The sequence below is a fragment of the Triturus cristatus genome, chromosome 12 (genome assembly GCF_964204655.1).
Source record: "Triturus cristatus chromosome 12, aTriCri1.1, whole genome shotgun sequence".
Lineage (NCBI taxonomy): Eukaryota > Metazoa > Chordata > Amphibia > Caudata > Salamandridae > Triturus > Triturus cristatus.
This window is the reverse complement of record NC_140595.1, coordinates 612817596-612832995: the sequence shown is the minus strand read 5'-3', so window position 1 is coordinate 612832995 and position 15400 is coordinate 612817596. Positions and strand designations below refer to the sequence as shown.

Below are 15400 nucleotides of genomic sequence, written 5' to 3'. Positions count from 1 at the left end.
TCACCCCAGCCGTATACACGTGCCACCGAGGAACACCAAAACATTATAGCTGATTCTAGAGAGATCTGACAGATCTCCTCACGGAGTAGTGCGAGCTGTCAGGTGGAGCTAGCGCTTTCGGCGGAAGCCTGGGCTAATTCCAACTGTGCAGCTTGGGCCGCGAGCTGTAGCAGGCGGGCGGTCTGGGCCGTGCGCTTTGCGTGGACCAAGCCTCTAGCCACTCCCCGTATAGTTGCCTTGCCAGCCTGCCACAGTGTACCCGGAGAGGGAACCGAAACCTTGTTAATAAGTATTGTTTCAGCTCTTGCCCGAGGGTCTCCACGAATTCTGCATCTTGCAGGAACCAAGCGTTCATCTGCCAAATCGTGCGAACCCCATCGGGGGAATGCCCGAGAAGCAGGGAGACAGGGGAGTAATCGGAGATACCTCGGGGAAGGATAGTAACCCCAGACACCAACTGACAATCGGTGGCCGGCAGCAGGAGCAAGTCAATATGGGAGTGGGTACGGTGGGCCGCCGAAGTGTGAGTGTACTGTTCTCGGCTGGGGTTCCATTCCCTCCAGGCATCGCAGAGACCTAGGGCAGAGGACCAATCAGAGAGGCATTTAGCAGAGGCAAGGCAGGACGCAGAGGGAGGACCTGTCGTGTCGTGAGAAGGCTGCATAACAGCTTTGAAGTCGCCCCCAATGACCGTCAGACCCTGGAGGAAAGTCAAGATTAATAGTGTGAGGCGTCAGAGGGCATTATGGTGGGGGGAATGTATGCACACGGGAGATGGAGAAGATGACCCTCGATCTTACCAGTTAAGGCCACCTAGCTCCCCTGTGTGTCAGTCTCCACCTGTACCAAAGTAAAGGGGAGACCTCAACGAATCAGTATGGCCACTCCCTGGGTGCTCCGTGTGAAACCAGAGTGCCAGACCCTATCAAACCCATATCGGGCGAGGAAGGTGCATTGAGTTCCCAGAAAGTGCGTTTCTTGTAGGAAGAGAATATCGGGAGCTTGGTGTTGGGCACTGCGAAGAACTGCGGTTCGTTTTATAAGGTCTAGTAGGCAATTGACGTTCCATGACAAAATGTGGAGAGGTCTATTAAGAGTTGACATCGTATGACTGAGTGGTGTGTGTGTGGACCAGCACGACTGGACTGGGTCCTGAGGGAGGTAACATCTCGTAGCCTGGGTGTAGGGATAGAGCTTGTGTATTATGACAGGTCTCTTGTCATTGGTAGTGGCGTGTGTGCGCAGTGAGCTGCCGTGAAAAACGAAAAACAGTGGCCCGAACGAGGCCAAAAACAAACAATCAGGAGACAACGGTCTTCCCACCCCCCTGGCCTCCAACAGTCCCCACCCTACACTTCTGAAATTGAAGCATCTGTCGCCCTGAAAAGGAATTCAACAAAACAATGGTACAAACAAGTCTGAGTGCTAAGCTAAAACGATTAGCAGAGCATGGTTATGGCGGAGATGGACGCATCCATGTCGACGGATATGCTAATGTTAACAGCTGCAAGAGAAATGAAGAAACAATTGATGGTCCCAAATCCGCTGGGCTTCAGGGGTCAGACTCCATCGTCTTCCTTGGATCCTCGAAGTGCAGGGCTCCTAGACAAGACAGAGTCGGATATGGCAGGGCGCAGTGTTTCGGAGGGGTGTGGGGTTTGGCTCAGATCAGTGAAGGAACCGGTCAGGCTGTAATTCCCAGATACTGAGGTAATTCAGAGGTAATGAGCAATTGGGACACTGCTTCCGGTGATCGTGAGGCCCCGTTGCGTCAGTCTCCCTTCTTGCGGGACCGAGTACGGCGCCGCTGCGGCTTGGGAATGGTTGGTTGAGATTGCATAGGCTCCCGTCGAGCAGGGGGGGAGGCGAGGCGAGACGAGTCTGTAGGGGCGGTTCCTCCGTGAGCCAAGTCCAGACGCTTGGGGGGTATCAAAAAAGAGAGTCTTGTCTTGAAAAACAGCTCTGAGTCGGCGTCCGGAAAGAGGAGACCATAGCGGAGGCCCAGATTACGGAGCTTCTGTTTGACGTCATCATAAGTTCGTCGTTGGGCCTGCACCTCTCTGATATAGTCCGGGAAAAGCATAATCGTGCTGTTTTGGTAAGTCACTGGACCCTGTGTCCTCGCCGCCCTAAGGATAGCGTTCCTGTCTCTGAAGTTGAGGACCCTCATGATGATGGGCTGGGGTGGAGCCCCAGGCGGAGGCCCGGGAGCCAGGGATCGATGGGCGCGCTCGACCGCGAACCATGGAGAGAGGGACTCTTTAGGTACCCAGGATCTCACCCAGGTCTCCACGAATGTGTCCGTTCGACCCTGTTCAGCCCCCTCGGGAAATCCTATGAGGCATAGGTTATTCCTTCTTGACCTGTTTTCGGCGTCTTCGGCCCGACGGTGAAGGTCTGAGTCTGGAGCCGGGCCACCTGGGTCTTTAGTTGACCTATGTCATCCTCGGCCGTAGAGATGCACGATTCCGCCTCTGAGATCCGGGCTGTGGCGTTACGCAGGTCCTGACGAATAAGGGCCTTGTCCACCCTCACCTCGCCAATCTTATTCTCCACCGAAGCCTGCGAGGCGCCAATTGCTTGGAGGATAGTGGAGAGATCTCCCCTGTCGGGGCAGGGGTATTTGATGCCCCCCCTCCGGGGTTCCGGTCGTTGGTGGTGTATTGGTCCATTTTGGTTTGGGTCTGTGGAGCAGTTGTCTTCGAGGCACGGTCCCTGTCCATCGCTACCGTGGATGGAGGCCCCCTCTGCCGATCGGTTGGGGGAGGCAGTCAGCAATCGCAGAGAGGGAGGGAGCCGACACCCAGACCGTCAATACTCTGGCCCGGCCGTCAAGGCTGATCCTCCCAGGTCCCCCTGAGCCCCAGGGGTTAGTAAGCACGAATCTAGGGACACCCCCTCCGCCCCATGCGACTGTCATAGTAAGATGGCACCACCCCCTGTCTTAAGATGGGTGGCAATGGGCTGGCGAGGGGGGACGGGAAGTTGGTCCGCTACTCCTCAGTGCTGTCAACCTGGATCTATTCCTGCCACCTCGAGCCTGCAGCTTGCAGGGGTCCGGTGCCGCTCGATGGAGGTGGCCGAGGGTGGACAACGGGCTCCAAGCACCAGGGTGCAGGCAGGGACCAGGTCCTAGTGGGTGGACAGTGAGAGGGGAGGCCGATATCAGGGCCCTGCGCCGCCCGACAGTGACGGCCGGGATCAGTCCCGCAGCTGTGAAAGTTTTTCGACCAATAGAAAAGGCCAAGGGAAGGAAAGGAAGGGCTCCGCTCCGCGGGTATCTCAACACCGATGGGGGGCCAGCACAAGGCAGGAACGGCCAGGCAGGTCCACCTCATGTTCACAGGCCGACAATCGCAGGAAGGTACCCCCAGATGTGATGCGTGGCATGGGGGGGCGAGAAGGGGTGAGTCAGAGGGGGGGGCGGGAGCGCCAACATTGCCCCTCTGCACCGCCAACCGACATGGCAGCCGATCCCCAATCTCTAACCTCACTCACCGATAGTCTGTTGATGGTGGCCACGGGGGAGCTCCTGTTGCCCCCCGAAGCCAGCAACTCTTGGAAGCAGAGATGAGGCCATAGCACCGTCGCAGATCAAGGAGGACAGTAGGGCCTAGACCGGGCCGGATCCGGCGTCTGCACAGCAGCATGGCTGTGCCAGTGAGATGCTAGGAAGAGGGGCCCTCCGCTGATCAGAGGGCCGCACCAAGGGCCAGGTTCAGTGCCTCCCCCCACTTCCGGCAGGCCACAGCATTGGAGGGTCGGAACACAGCCTCCGGCAGGTCAGGATGACCCCTCCCCACCTCCAGCCGCAGGGGGTCGGCCGGCCGGACAAGGGACGGAGAAGACTGTTTTAGCAAGGGTTGAGAGGGGGCCCGACCCCTCGCGCCGCTACCCGATAGCGGTAGCCGAGCTCAGCGAGTCCTCATTCACCGGGTGGGCGCTCTCGAGGAGATCCTGGGTCGAGCCCCTCCGGAGACATCAGGCAGGCCCAGGAGTCAGGATGAAGCCACCAGCGCGGCCGGGCCGCGCTCGCCTCCCGTTTCCCTCTGGCGAGCCGCCCACCGCAGCTTCAGGGACCGATGTGCCACGGAGAGACGCCAGCACGGAGGTGCAGCCTCATGGTAAATCTCGGGCGGTGGGGGAAAGCGAGCGGACCCCGGCTAGGCAATTAATGTCTACGCTCCTACCATTGATGCAGCAGGCTTTTTCGCTGCACACATCTCTGGTATCCCAGCTGCCGCTATCATACTTAGAGGTGATTTCAACCTCACCCTACAACCCACATCAGACACCACCGGCTCAGGCCATATCACCAAGCCACAGTCCGAGAAGGAGCTGGAGGATTGGCTGCCGACACATTTGCTGGGTGATGCCTGGTTGCATCAGCACCCTTTTAACACAAGCTGCTCCTTTTTTTCAGCACCACATCGAACTTGTTCTTGCATAGACCACTGGTACCTGACTCCGGACCTCTTGATTAACGTGCAATCGGTAGACTATTTACCCCGCATGCCATCGGACCATTCACCGGTGCCGATATCATTGACCTTGCCCATTATAGCGCACCCATACAGACCTTGGCGTTCCCCTGCTGAGGCTCTCCTTGATACCGTTTTCAACAGTGAGGTACGAGAGGCGATTATTGAATATTTTCAAATTAATTCGGGAACGGTGCCGCGGCATGGCACGCTCTGGGAGACCTTCAAAGTATATATTCGGGGCATATGCATGACTAAGCAGGCAGGAGTCCTGCGTACAATTTGCAGACCTAAATGCCACCGAGGAGGCGCTACGAGATCTTGACGCCCGGGCACTCTCGGAGGGTTCACCCCCTCCAGTGCATCAACGGGCGAAGCTCCTGGAGATGTACCAGGAGCTCGCCCTTCGTGAAACTGCCTACCTGGGGAAATATGAGCGTGCCTGGGTATATGGGGAGGAGAAGAGGCCCGGACCGACCTTGGACAGACTACTCGACCCTCGACAACAGGCAACTTATATTACAAAACTGCAAATAAACTATGGCACTTGCATCACTCAAGGAGCAGATATTCTCTCTACCTTTCTGTCTTACTACACTCAACTATACACTACACGCTCCCCACCACTCAACACTACCCTTTCCGACTATTTAGCAGAAATAGCAATGTTATGGATTGAGGGGGGGGGGGCAAGCAACAATTCCTTGCCTCGTCCATTGGTGCAGATGAGATACAAGCCATAGATGACCTGGATGGATCACGTGCCCCTGGCAGGGATGGACTTGCGGGCATATTTTATAACACGTATAAGACCATACTAATCTCACACCTCCTGGAGGTGTACGCAGAGGCACTTGAGTCGGGAGTGTTTCCTGTGCGCGAAGCTATAGTGACATTGCTGCTAAAACCAAGCAGGTCTCCTGATAGATGCGCCTCCTAAAGGCCCCTATCCTTATTAAATCAGGAGTATACGATTTTAGCTAAAATACTCGTGACACGTATATCGCTGGTGGTTGACCAGATAATCTCCCCCTTCAGACGGGCTTTGTTCCAAATCGATCGACATCTGTCAACTTGCGCACAACATTCGCAGTCATTAACCAAATAGAGCCTAGCCTATCTGCAGCGGCGGTTGTGCTGGATGCCGAAAAGGTATTTGACTTACTGGAATGGTCTTTCCTGTATGCAACACTCGACAAATTGGGCTTCCCTCGTAAACTTTTGCGCTCTCGTCCACCTTCTCTACGCTAACCCCGTAGCATGGCTCTGTGTTAACGGAGAAATCACGGATCAGTCCCCTTGTTGTGAGGCACTAGGCAGGGTTGTCCACTATCGCCCCTTCTTTTCATCATAGCGATGGACCCACTGGTGCAACACCTCCAAGAATGTCATCTCCAACGGGGACTCAGATTTCATCAGGGACCCCTTTTGGCCTCGCTTTATGCGGACGGCATTATTTTGTTTATGTGTGACCCAGCTACCAATCTTGCCCCATTTATTCGTGAGGTGATTCGCTTTGGTGGCTTTTCCGGAATCGTCATTAAACCGGCCTAGTCTGAAGTTGTTCCCTTAACGGATAGTAACTCACCTTTCCCCTTAAATTGGTGTGACTACCCTCCTAGATATCTGGGTATTTTATTACACCGTACAGCTTCGAAAGTCATCCCCCCTCAATTACGGCCCTGCTATAGATCGCCTATCGATACAGATTGATCGCTGGGTAGCGCTCCCACTGTCTATTGCTGGTAGGATAGCTATTATAAATATGGTCATTCTGCCTCGCTTTCTATACCTGTTTTAAATATCGTCATATCACGCCCAGCTACATTTTTCGCTACTCTTCGGAGCATGTTAACAAGATTGGTTTGGGCCAGTGGACAGGCCCAGGTGGGGTGGCAGACGCTCACTAAGCCCTTTTTTGTGAGGTGGTTTTGGAGTTGCCTGATTTTTACTTCTATTGCCTAGTAGCACAGACACACTAGGCCTACTTCTGGTACCATCCGGATGCACGGCTGCAGTATTTGAAGCCTGAGCACTCGTTGGCACGGCCCTCTCCACCATCCTTCCACTCGGCCTAGCGAGGACGCCCGTGGAAAATCATACATTGCAAACCACATGCTGGGCCTGGGAAAGGCTCCGTAGATATATTAAAGTTGACTGCCTTTACTCCCCACACCTACCATTACTCAATAACCCATGGCTACCCCCGACCACAGAAACGCTAGCGCAGCATGTGCTCACTCAATGCTGCCTACGAGCCGTGGGAGATATGTTCCAGGACGGTTAGGTGTGTTCAGTGGCGAATATAGTAGAAGACAGAGCCATATCTATCTTAGACAAGTTTTTGATACACAGCACGCGAACCTCACTGGTCGCCGCGATACGCCCCTCAGTAGTGGAGCCACGGGACTTCCCTACCCTATCTGCAATAATTATATCGTCTGACAACACACACCTGGTCTCCCGACTGTATTGCCTATCCCAGACACTCCTTCCGGAGGTGGATGGGGGAGCACGGGTGGCTTGGGAGGGAGATTATGGACACCTTCTGACAGATCAGATGTGGTCATATTGTCGACAGCAGACCCGCTATATATCCAGTAACTATAAGCACAAACTACTCCACTTCAAATATATACATAGAGCTTATGTTGCTCCAAAACTGGTTGCAAAAATGGATCCAACTAGGTCCGACAACTGCCAGAAGTGTGCTGCTGAGCACCCTGACTTCATTCATCTGGCATGGAATTTCCCCCCTGTCCTTGCATTCTGGGAGACGGTCTTTAAGCACCCTACATTAATGGTGGAATCGGAGCTGACCCCCTCCCAGCTGCTTGCAGTGTTGGAATATGTCCGTCCTCTAGGGGTTGGGATTCGGCACTTTACTGCTACCGCCCTGTTGCTAGCCAAGAGGCAGATCTCCCTACATTGGGGTAGGCCTGCGCCGCCATCAGTGAAGGCCTGGAGGAGAGATCTCATGTACTGCGACACTACTAGCGATATTTATGCTATGCTGCTGCCCCTGGCTTCTCGACCTAAGAACATTTGGCAGCCGCTCCGCTCCTATTTGCTACTCCTCCCTGAACTCACTGACTGAAACTCTTGCACAGCTACAAATAGATGTGTTGTTAGCTAGCTAGCTATAAAGGATAAAACTGCATGTACCTATCCTTGTATGAACCTGCATTGTTATGTGATTGTTGATATTGTATTCGTCATTGCCATATCGTATGCTAATGTCTACTTAACATACTATGTACTGCTTTTGTCATGGCAATCATTTTTTGAAAAACTTAAATAAAAAATAAAAATGTATGTGTCCTTTATATTTCGGATGCGTGCAACATGTCACTTAATACCTGTGTATGTGCTTGAATGACATGTCTAACATACAAATCATGCAATAGATGAGTTTTCCGAGAAGGCATCTTCAAAACATTCCTTTTTGTGTTCACAGCACAGTGCTTAAAAAAAGTATTGCAACCAATGAAGCTAAAAGGCTAGAGGAGCCGAAGGAGAGAAAGAAACCAGGGCCAAAACCAGGCTGGAAAAATAAGTTCAAGCCTGAAAGGTGCGTAAAGATTGAGGAATGCATGGCAGGCATATAGAAACTGATTGAAAATGCACCATGAGTGGTTACCTTTGCTGAGCGAGTCTGATCACTGTGGTGTTTTTGTTCCTTTTCAGAGAAGAGCTGCCTACCATTTATAAGTGTCCTTACCAGGGATGTACAGCAGTATATAGAGGGGCAGATGGCATGAAGGTAGAGTATAGAAAACATGATCGTTTTTTTATATCTGGGCTCCTATTACTCACGTTAAGTGCAAAGGCAAGTATGTTAGATGCTTAAAGTTCTGTGTACAGTTAAGGGTTACACATTTTCCTTGATGAAGCTTTTTTATTTCTCTGAGTTGAGTCCTGTAAACATTGGTTGGCTTCTCAGGCCCCAAGGTTTGTAGGTACTAATATTGGATTGGATGATAATTAGAAAGAACAAAGGCAACCCTGCTATAAGAATTATGTGTGTTTTATCATCTCTTCCTCACTTCTCTTTTTGTCTTGCAAGAGAGGTTCCCTTAATGCTAAGACCCTTATTAAGAGTGGCCCTAATTGGTGGGGCGTGGCCAGCAGCATGGCGGTGTAGACGTGCTACACGAGAGCTCCGCAGGTGATATCCTGTGTCTCTTCGCCATCGGAACGGCTATCCAGAAGGCTGAATCCCAACGGAGTGCAGCTGGTCCGCTGCCCAGACCTCCGCCTACATCCTACTTGAGATCTGGGCAGATTTTTGAAGCCCGGGACCGGAGCACGGCCGCTTCCGAGACTGCGCTGAGTGGACGTAGTGACCGCTGGAGGAAGACCCACGAGTCTGCTGCGTGGACCTCTGTCAGGAGTGCGAACCTCCCCATGGTGAGCGGCGTGACGAGAAGACCCCCCAGGATGTCGCTGTAGAAGTGCAGCTGGCAAGTGGTGAACGCTCTTGAGTCGCGGGGGTGGCGCCCGCGCCAGCACTGCTGAGCGCATCGGACTGCTTCCTACTGTCTTAGCTGTTAAGGGCGCGATCGGTACACCAACGCTCCCCGGGGGTGGATTGCCCCGTATGGATGAAGGCCTCACACTCCTCCTTTAACCCGCGCAACAGCTGACCGGCACATTTCCCGCTCAAGGGGTGTCTCCGGGGTTAGCGGTGAGGCACGCCCACCCTCGCCCTGAAAAGATATATTGGCTGCACCCTCCCGGCGGTGGTGAGTTCCCGAATGGGACAACTCTGAGCATAGCACTGCGAGTATTCTCCGCTCTACTTGTTTGGACTGCCATCATAGCGCTGCAGCGCTGAGTCGCGCTCCCCCACTCACCTTTAACAAACCGTCCTGTCCTCGAGGGCCTATCCTGGGGCACTACACCAACTCCCTGAAGGCTGTGTGGGTGTGCTGACGGCGTGTGGATCAGCCGCCTGGCCACGGGGGTTGGCGCGCTTTGCCACTGGATTCAAGCAAGCCTGGCTGAAGACGGCTGAAATGCCAGAAACCGGTCCTAGGAAGCTTGTTTCCGGTCCAGGGAAGTCATGGCTTGGCAGTTCGGGCTGGACTGTTCCCATGATGCAGAGGGTCAGACTGATTTGCATATGGCCATGTCTGAACTGGGGTGGCAGAGTGGGCTAAAGAACGGTGATGGATCAAACCCAGATCTGTTGACTGGGTGTGAGTGTTTGATTGGTTCTGATGCTCTGTCCATCACCACCCCCTTTTGTACCGCTTTGTTCGCCATAAGTTGGCAGGGTATGCTCAGACGTGAGTCCCTTGCTCACTTTGCCACTGGATTCAAGCAAGCCTGGCTGAAGACGGCTGAAATGCCAGAAACCGGTCCTAGGAAGCTTGTTTCCGGTCCAGGGAAGGCATGGCTTGGCAGTTCGGGCTGAACTGTTCCCATGATGAAGAGGGTCAGACTGATTTGCATATGGCCATGTCTGAACTGGGGTGGCAAAGTGGGCTAAAGAACGGTGATGGATCAAACCCAGATCTGTTGACTGGGTGTGAGTGTTTGATTGGTTCTGATGCTCTGTCCATCATCACCCCCTTTTGTACCGCTTTGTTCACCATAAGTTGGCAGGGTATGCTCAGACGTGAGTCCCTTGCTCACTTTGCCACTGGATTCAAGCAAGCCTGGCTGAAGACGGCTGAAATGCCAGAAACCGGTCCTAGGAAGCTTGTTTCCGGTCCAGGGAAGGCATGGCTTGGCAGTTCGGGCTGGACTGTTCCCATGATGCAGAGGGTCAGACTGATTTGCATATGGCCATGTCTGAACTGGGGTGGCAAAGTGGGCTAAAGAACGGTGATGGATCAAACCCAGATCTGTTGACTGGGTGTGAGTGTTTGATTGGTTCTGATGCTCTGTCCATCATCACCCCCTTTTGTACCGCTTTGTTCGCCATAAGTTGGCAGGGTATGCTCAGACGTGAGTCCCTTGCTCACTTTGCCACTGGATTCAAGCAAGCCTGGCTGAAGATGGCTGAAATGCCAGAAACCGGTCCTAGGAAGCTTGTTTCCGGTCCAGGGAAGGCATGGCTTGGCAGTTCGGGCTGGACTGTTCCCATGATGCAGAGGGTCAGACTGATTTGCATATGGCCATGTCTGAACTGGGGTGGCAGAGTGGGCTAAAGAACGGTGATGGATGAAACCCAGATCTGTTGACTGGGTGTGAGTGTTTGATTGGTTCTGATGCTCTGTCCATCACCACCCCCTTTTGTACCGCGTTGGCGCGCTTTCCCCCATGGATTGGTCACCCTGCTTGGACCCCTGCAGACCTTGGACTCTGGCTGCTTTGCGGCGCCCTGGAACCGGGGACTGCACCGTCTGCGAGGGGCGCTGCTATCCTAGACCCTGCGTGTAAACTGAGGGAGATTTGAGGGACACAGCTATTAATATAAGCCCTGCTTCATGTGACAGACCGCGGTTCGCTCGTCCCCCTGCGACTTGTCTGTCAGCCCCTCACCTCCGTGCCTCCCCTCCCCCTTCTTCTGGACTGGTTGAAGACGTTTGCAGACGTTTGGACCCCCTGACTGAGGAACCCTCACTGGGATCACAAGATGGCGCAGTAGGAGAGGTTGCATGGCTGGTTTGATCCCATTGAGGTATTGCTGGATCCCTACATTGCCCGGAGAGACTCAACGGCAGCTTATTTGCAGTCTCGGCCGCAGCTGCCTCGGGTTAGGTTGACGCAGCACCAGCGCCATAGCAGTGAACCTAGTAGTCCTTGCAGGCGACAGCTGGATTGTCCCTCTCCTGTGTCTGCCCACCATGGCAAAGGATAAAGACAAGGATAAAGAACCCCGTCCGTCCCGTCAGAGGAAACTAGAAAGTTTCGCCAAGGCGCTACCAGCTGTGCAGGGTGCGGAGGGTGGACCCGCCCCCCCCCTGGATACGGCATCCATCCTTCAGGCTATCCGTGAGTCCAGGGAGAGCTTGGAAGGGAGGATAGCAGAGGTCCGCTCCAAAGTGACGCTGCTGCGTCAAGATCTCCGCAAGGTCTCGAACAGGGTGACTGAGGCGGAACATCGCATCTCGGAGCTGGAAGATGCTTCCCAGGTCACACGGAAAGATGTTGCGGGGCTTCTCTTGTCTGTGGCGGAGGTGGCCTGGAGAGTAGATGATGCAGAACACAGGGCCAGGAGGAACAATCTTCGATTGGTTGGATTTCCTGAAAAAGTGGAAGGGAGTAATCCAGAACAGTTTCTTCTGACATTCTTGAAAGATCTTCTGCCGTTCTCGACTTGTTTCATAATAGAACGGGCGCACAGGATGCCCAGCTTTGCTCCGCCACCGGGGGCTCCTCCATGACCCCGAATAGCGCGCTTTCTGAACTTTCACGACAGGGACTTAATACTCCGAGAAATCCGGAAGAAAGGGGGAGATCCGCTATGAGAATACTAAGGTGATGGTCTTTCCGGATTATTCTCGTGATGTGCAGAAACGGACCTTTGATCAAGTTAACCCCTTCAGCGCTGGGCGAATTCCGCCGCGGTGCTGAAGGGTTCGAGCGCGGGCGGGCTCATGACGGAACGGTTCCGTCATGAGCACAGCTCAACCGTGGCTCATGACGGAACCGTTCCGTCATGAGCATGGAAGGGGTTAAAATCAAACTGCGTGCTATGGGGATCCAATATATGTTGTTGTTTCCAGCCAAACTGAAGGTCATTTTCCAGAACACTACGCTGTTTTTCCGAACTCCGCAGGAGGCGTGGTACTGGGTGGAGGAGCGGCCGCAACCATGAAGCCCACCACTGACAGGCTCCACTAACTCCCCACTCAAAGGGTACGGTCTCAAGACAGGCTCAAAGACAAGCGTCGGAGGCGAGGTTTACGGCCCAAGTCGTCAGCCGGTGGTACACCGGGCAGAACCCTGAGATCCGGAGACACGGACACACTTTTATCGGACTCTGGAGACGAGGTACGTCGCTCGAGATCAGCTGATCCTCTACCAAGACTGGATGATACGGGTCACACCGACTTGTCTGAGAGGGAAGACTCTGACGAGACACCCAGCACCCATCCGCTCCTGAACAGTATCCTACGACTAGAAGCAACGGACCAGGCTCTCCAAGTTCCTGATGACCGACCCAGACAACCTCCTGTGGAGGGCGAAGAGAACTGAGAGGCGGGGCCCGCTGGCCGCTGCCGGACAGTAAGACTTTCCTGAGCTCCAGTGGTTATCCACTGGTTTACATTTGAGCTGGGAAAGTAGTTGGCGTGTTTGTGTGGGTTTTGATATTGTGTAGTTAATTGGGAGAGTGGGGCGGGGGGATAACAGACCTCTTAACGGACTATTCGCTCCAAAGTTGACGAGTGGGTGGGTGGGGAGATCGGCAGAAGAGTGTAGGGTGGGGGGGGTCTGTTTTGTTGTTTTGAGTATTATTTGGAGATTATTTGATGGGAACGGAGTTCGTTTGATTCAAGCTTGTGATCACATTGATGCGCAGAACAGGGGAGGGGGGGGGGTACATTCCTGTCGAAAACAGACACCGGGACAGATTTCGCAATTGTAGTACTATGCCAGACGGTGAATAAACAGTGATGACCTGGAATGTCAATGGTTTGGGTAATAAGGTGAAAAGGGGATTGGTAACCAAATATCTTAAGAGACATAGACCTGATATAATATTTCTGCAAGAGACGCACCTTTTGGGAACGACATGGCCCTTTCTGGGATGGGGGTGCTACACCACTTTGGCACACGCGGGATTTACCAAGGGCTCCTGTGGGGTGGCGATCCTTATTAGGAAAACCCCTCCCTTTCATGTCACACAAACATGGGTGGACCCCGAGGGAACATATGTCGCGGTCAGGGGTGTTTGGAAACACAGGACTTATTTTCTAGCTAGTGTCTATGCACCACCTCGCCTCCAACAACTCACGTTTGAAAAATTTACTAACCTCCTCTTGCACTCTGGCCTGCCATACACATCCTTGGAGGAGACTTTAACGATGTATTGAATCCCCTACTGGACCGCTCCTTAGCCCGAGGGGACACCCCAGATAACACACCTCTGGCCCGTTTCTTAGAGTCACTGGGCCTGTCTGACCTGTGGCGGCGCCACCATCCGCTCCGGCGGACATATTCTTACTTTTCCGGCGCCCATAAGGTGTTCTCCCGCTTGGACTATGTTTTCGCTCCAGCAGGGGAGATGCGGTGGGTGGCCGACATAGACTACCTGGCTAGGGGAATATCGGACCATTCTCCCCTGCTCATGAAAATGGGGGGTGGAGGAGGTCGACGGCTTCCGCAATGGAGGCTTAATGCGTGGGAGCTGCGTGATGAGACAGTTGCTGAAGAGCTCCGTGTTGACTCCCAGCTATATGTCACTGAAAATGAAGGTTCAGTCCCATCTGCAATTACTTTGTGGGAGGCCTACAAGACGGTACTGCGTGACTGGGCGCAAAATGTACTGGCCCACAAGAAGAAACGTGTGACTCAGGAGCTTGGAGAGTTAGAACATACCCTCCTGGACTTGGAAGGGACAAGCCAGGCCACAATGACGGAACAGGATCTGCGCCGGCTTGAAATAACTATGCACGAATACTTAGCACTTGCGACTGCGAGGTAAAAACATACCAACTAGCAACCCAACATCGCCTTTACGAAACGGGAGATCGGGCGGGGAAACTGTTGGCGTGGCTGGGGTGGAAAGAAATTGAGTCACGATGGGTACTGTATATAAACGAGCAAGAGATTGTTCATACCACTCCGGAGGATATCGCGGGAGCTTTTGAGCGCTATTACAAGGCTCTTTATGGAACCCGTACTCAAGCGGGAGACTCTCAGATACGCCAATACCTTCAAGGTATTGACATGCCCACCCTTACACCCGACGAACGAGATAGCCTAGAGGGCGACCTGACGCTGGCGGAGGTTACCGAGGCCATAGGTCACCAGAAAGCAGGTAAGCCGAGTGAATTTTCGAAACTGAACACTGCATTGCTGGCGCCCCATCTCCTAAAGATGTTCGTTGAATCAAAAGAACAGGGGTGTCTCCCTCAAGACCTTCGTCTAGCCACAGTGGTGGTCATTCATAAAGACGGGAAACCCCCAGATGATTCTGGGTCCTATCGCTTCATATCCCTCCTTAATATTGAAACAAAAATTCTGGCCACGATTCCTGCACAGCGCCTGTTAAGCGTGATTCTTCTGTTGGTGTACCAAGACCGATCTGGCTTTATGCCTAAGCGTGCTACCCGTCTTAATTTACGCCGCCTAGCTAACTGGATGGACACAGTACTGGGTCGCAACACTCCCGATTTGCTTCTCTCGCTTGATGCGGAGAAAGCGTTTGACGCGATTCACTGGCTCTTCATGTGGCGCACTCTGGAAGCAATGGGCTTCGGCCCGGTTTCGTAGAGTGGCTGGCGTTGTTATAGAACACACCTGAGGCGCGAGTACGGGTCAATGGCACTCTCTCCGCCAGCTGGCCGATACAACGCGGCATGCGTGGTTCGCTCCCGACCTGACCTGGGTGGCTTTCTAAACGCTCCCGGGTCACTGGAGGAAGAACGCATATCGTTATATGCAGATGATATTCTGCTCTATGTCACGCGGCCCGCTGACACGCTCCCCCGTCTTCTACACATCTTTGAAGAATAAGGCAGCTACGCTGGCTACAAGATTAACTGGACTAAGTCCACCCTCTATCCAGTAAGTGGTGATCCCACATCTGACACTTAACCCAGCTGCTTGCGGCTGGCCGAGGAGGGCTTTCTTTATTTGGGCCTTTATATTACCACTGACCCCGTGCTTCGCGTGGATCGCAATATAGTACGGGTGCTGCTGAATTTTCAGACAGATGGGAAGCGGTGGAGGAAACGTCCTCTCACTATCATGGGAAGAGCCGCCATGTACAAAATGGTGACTCTCCCTCAGCTTCTTTC

At 53.5% G+C, this 15400-nt stretch overlaps 1 protein-coding gene across 1 annotated transcript in view; it reads left to right on the top strand.

Annotated features, from left to right (window-relative positions):
* Positions 1–15400, top strand: part of ZNF276 (zinc finger protein 276) — a 326477-nt gene that overhangs the window by 227732 nt on the left and 83345 nt on the right. The window contains exons 7-8 of the mRNA XM_085639722.1: positions 7939–8052; positions 8169–8244. Coding sequence (XP_085495848.1) covers positions 7939–8052; positions 8169–8244 — 190 coding nt within the window. The remainder of the gene's footprint in view (positions 1–7938; positions 8053–8168; positions 8245–15400) is intronic.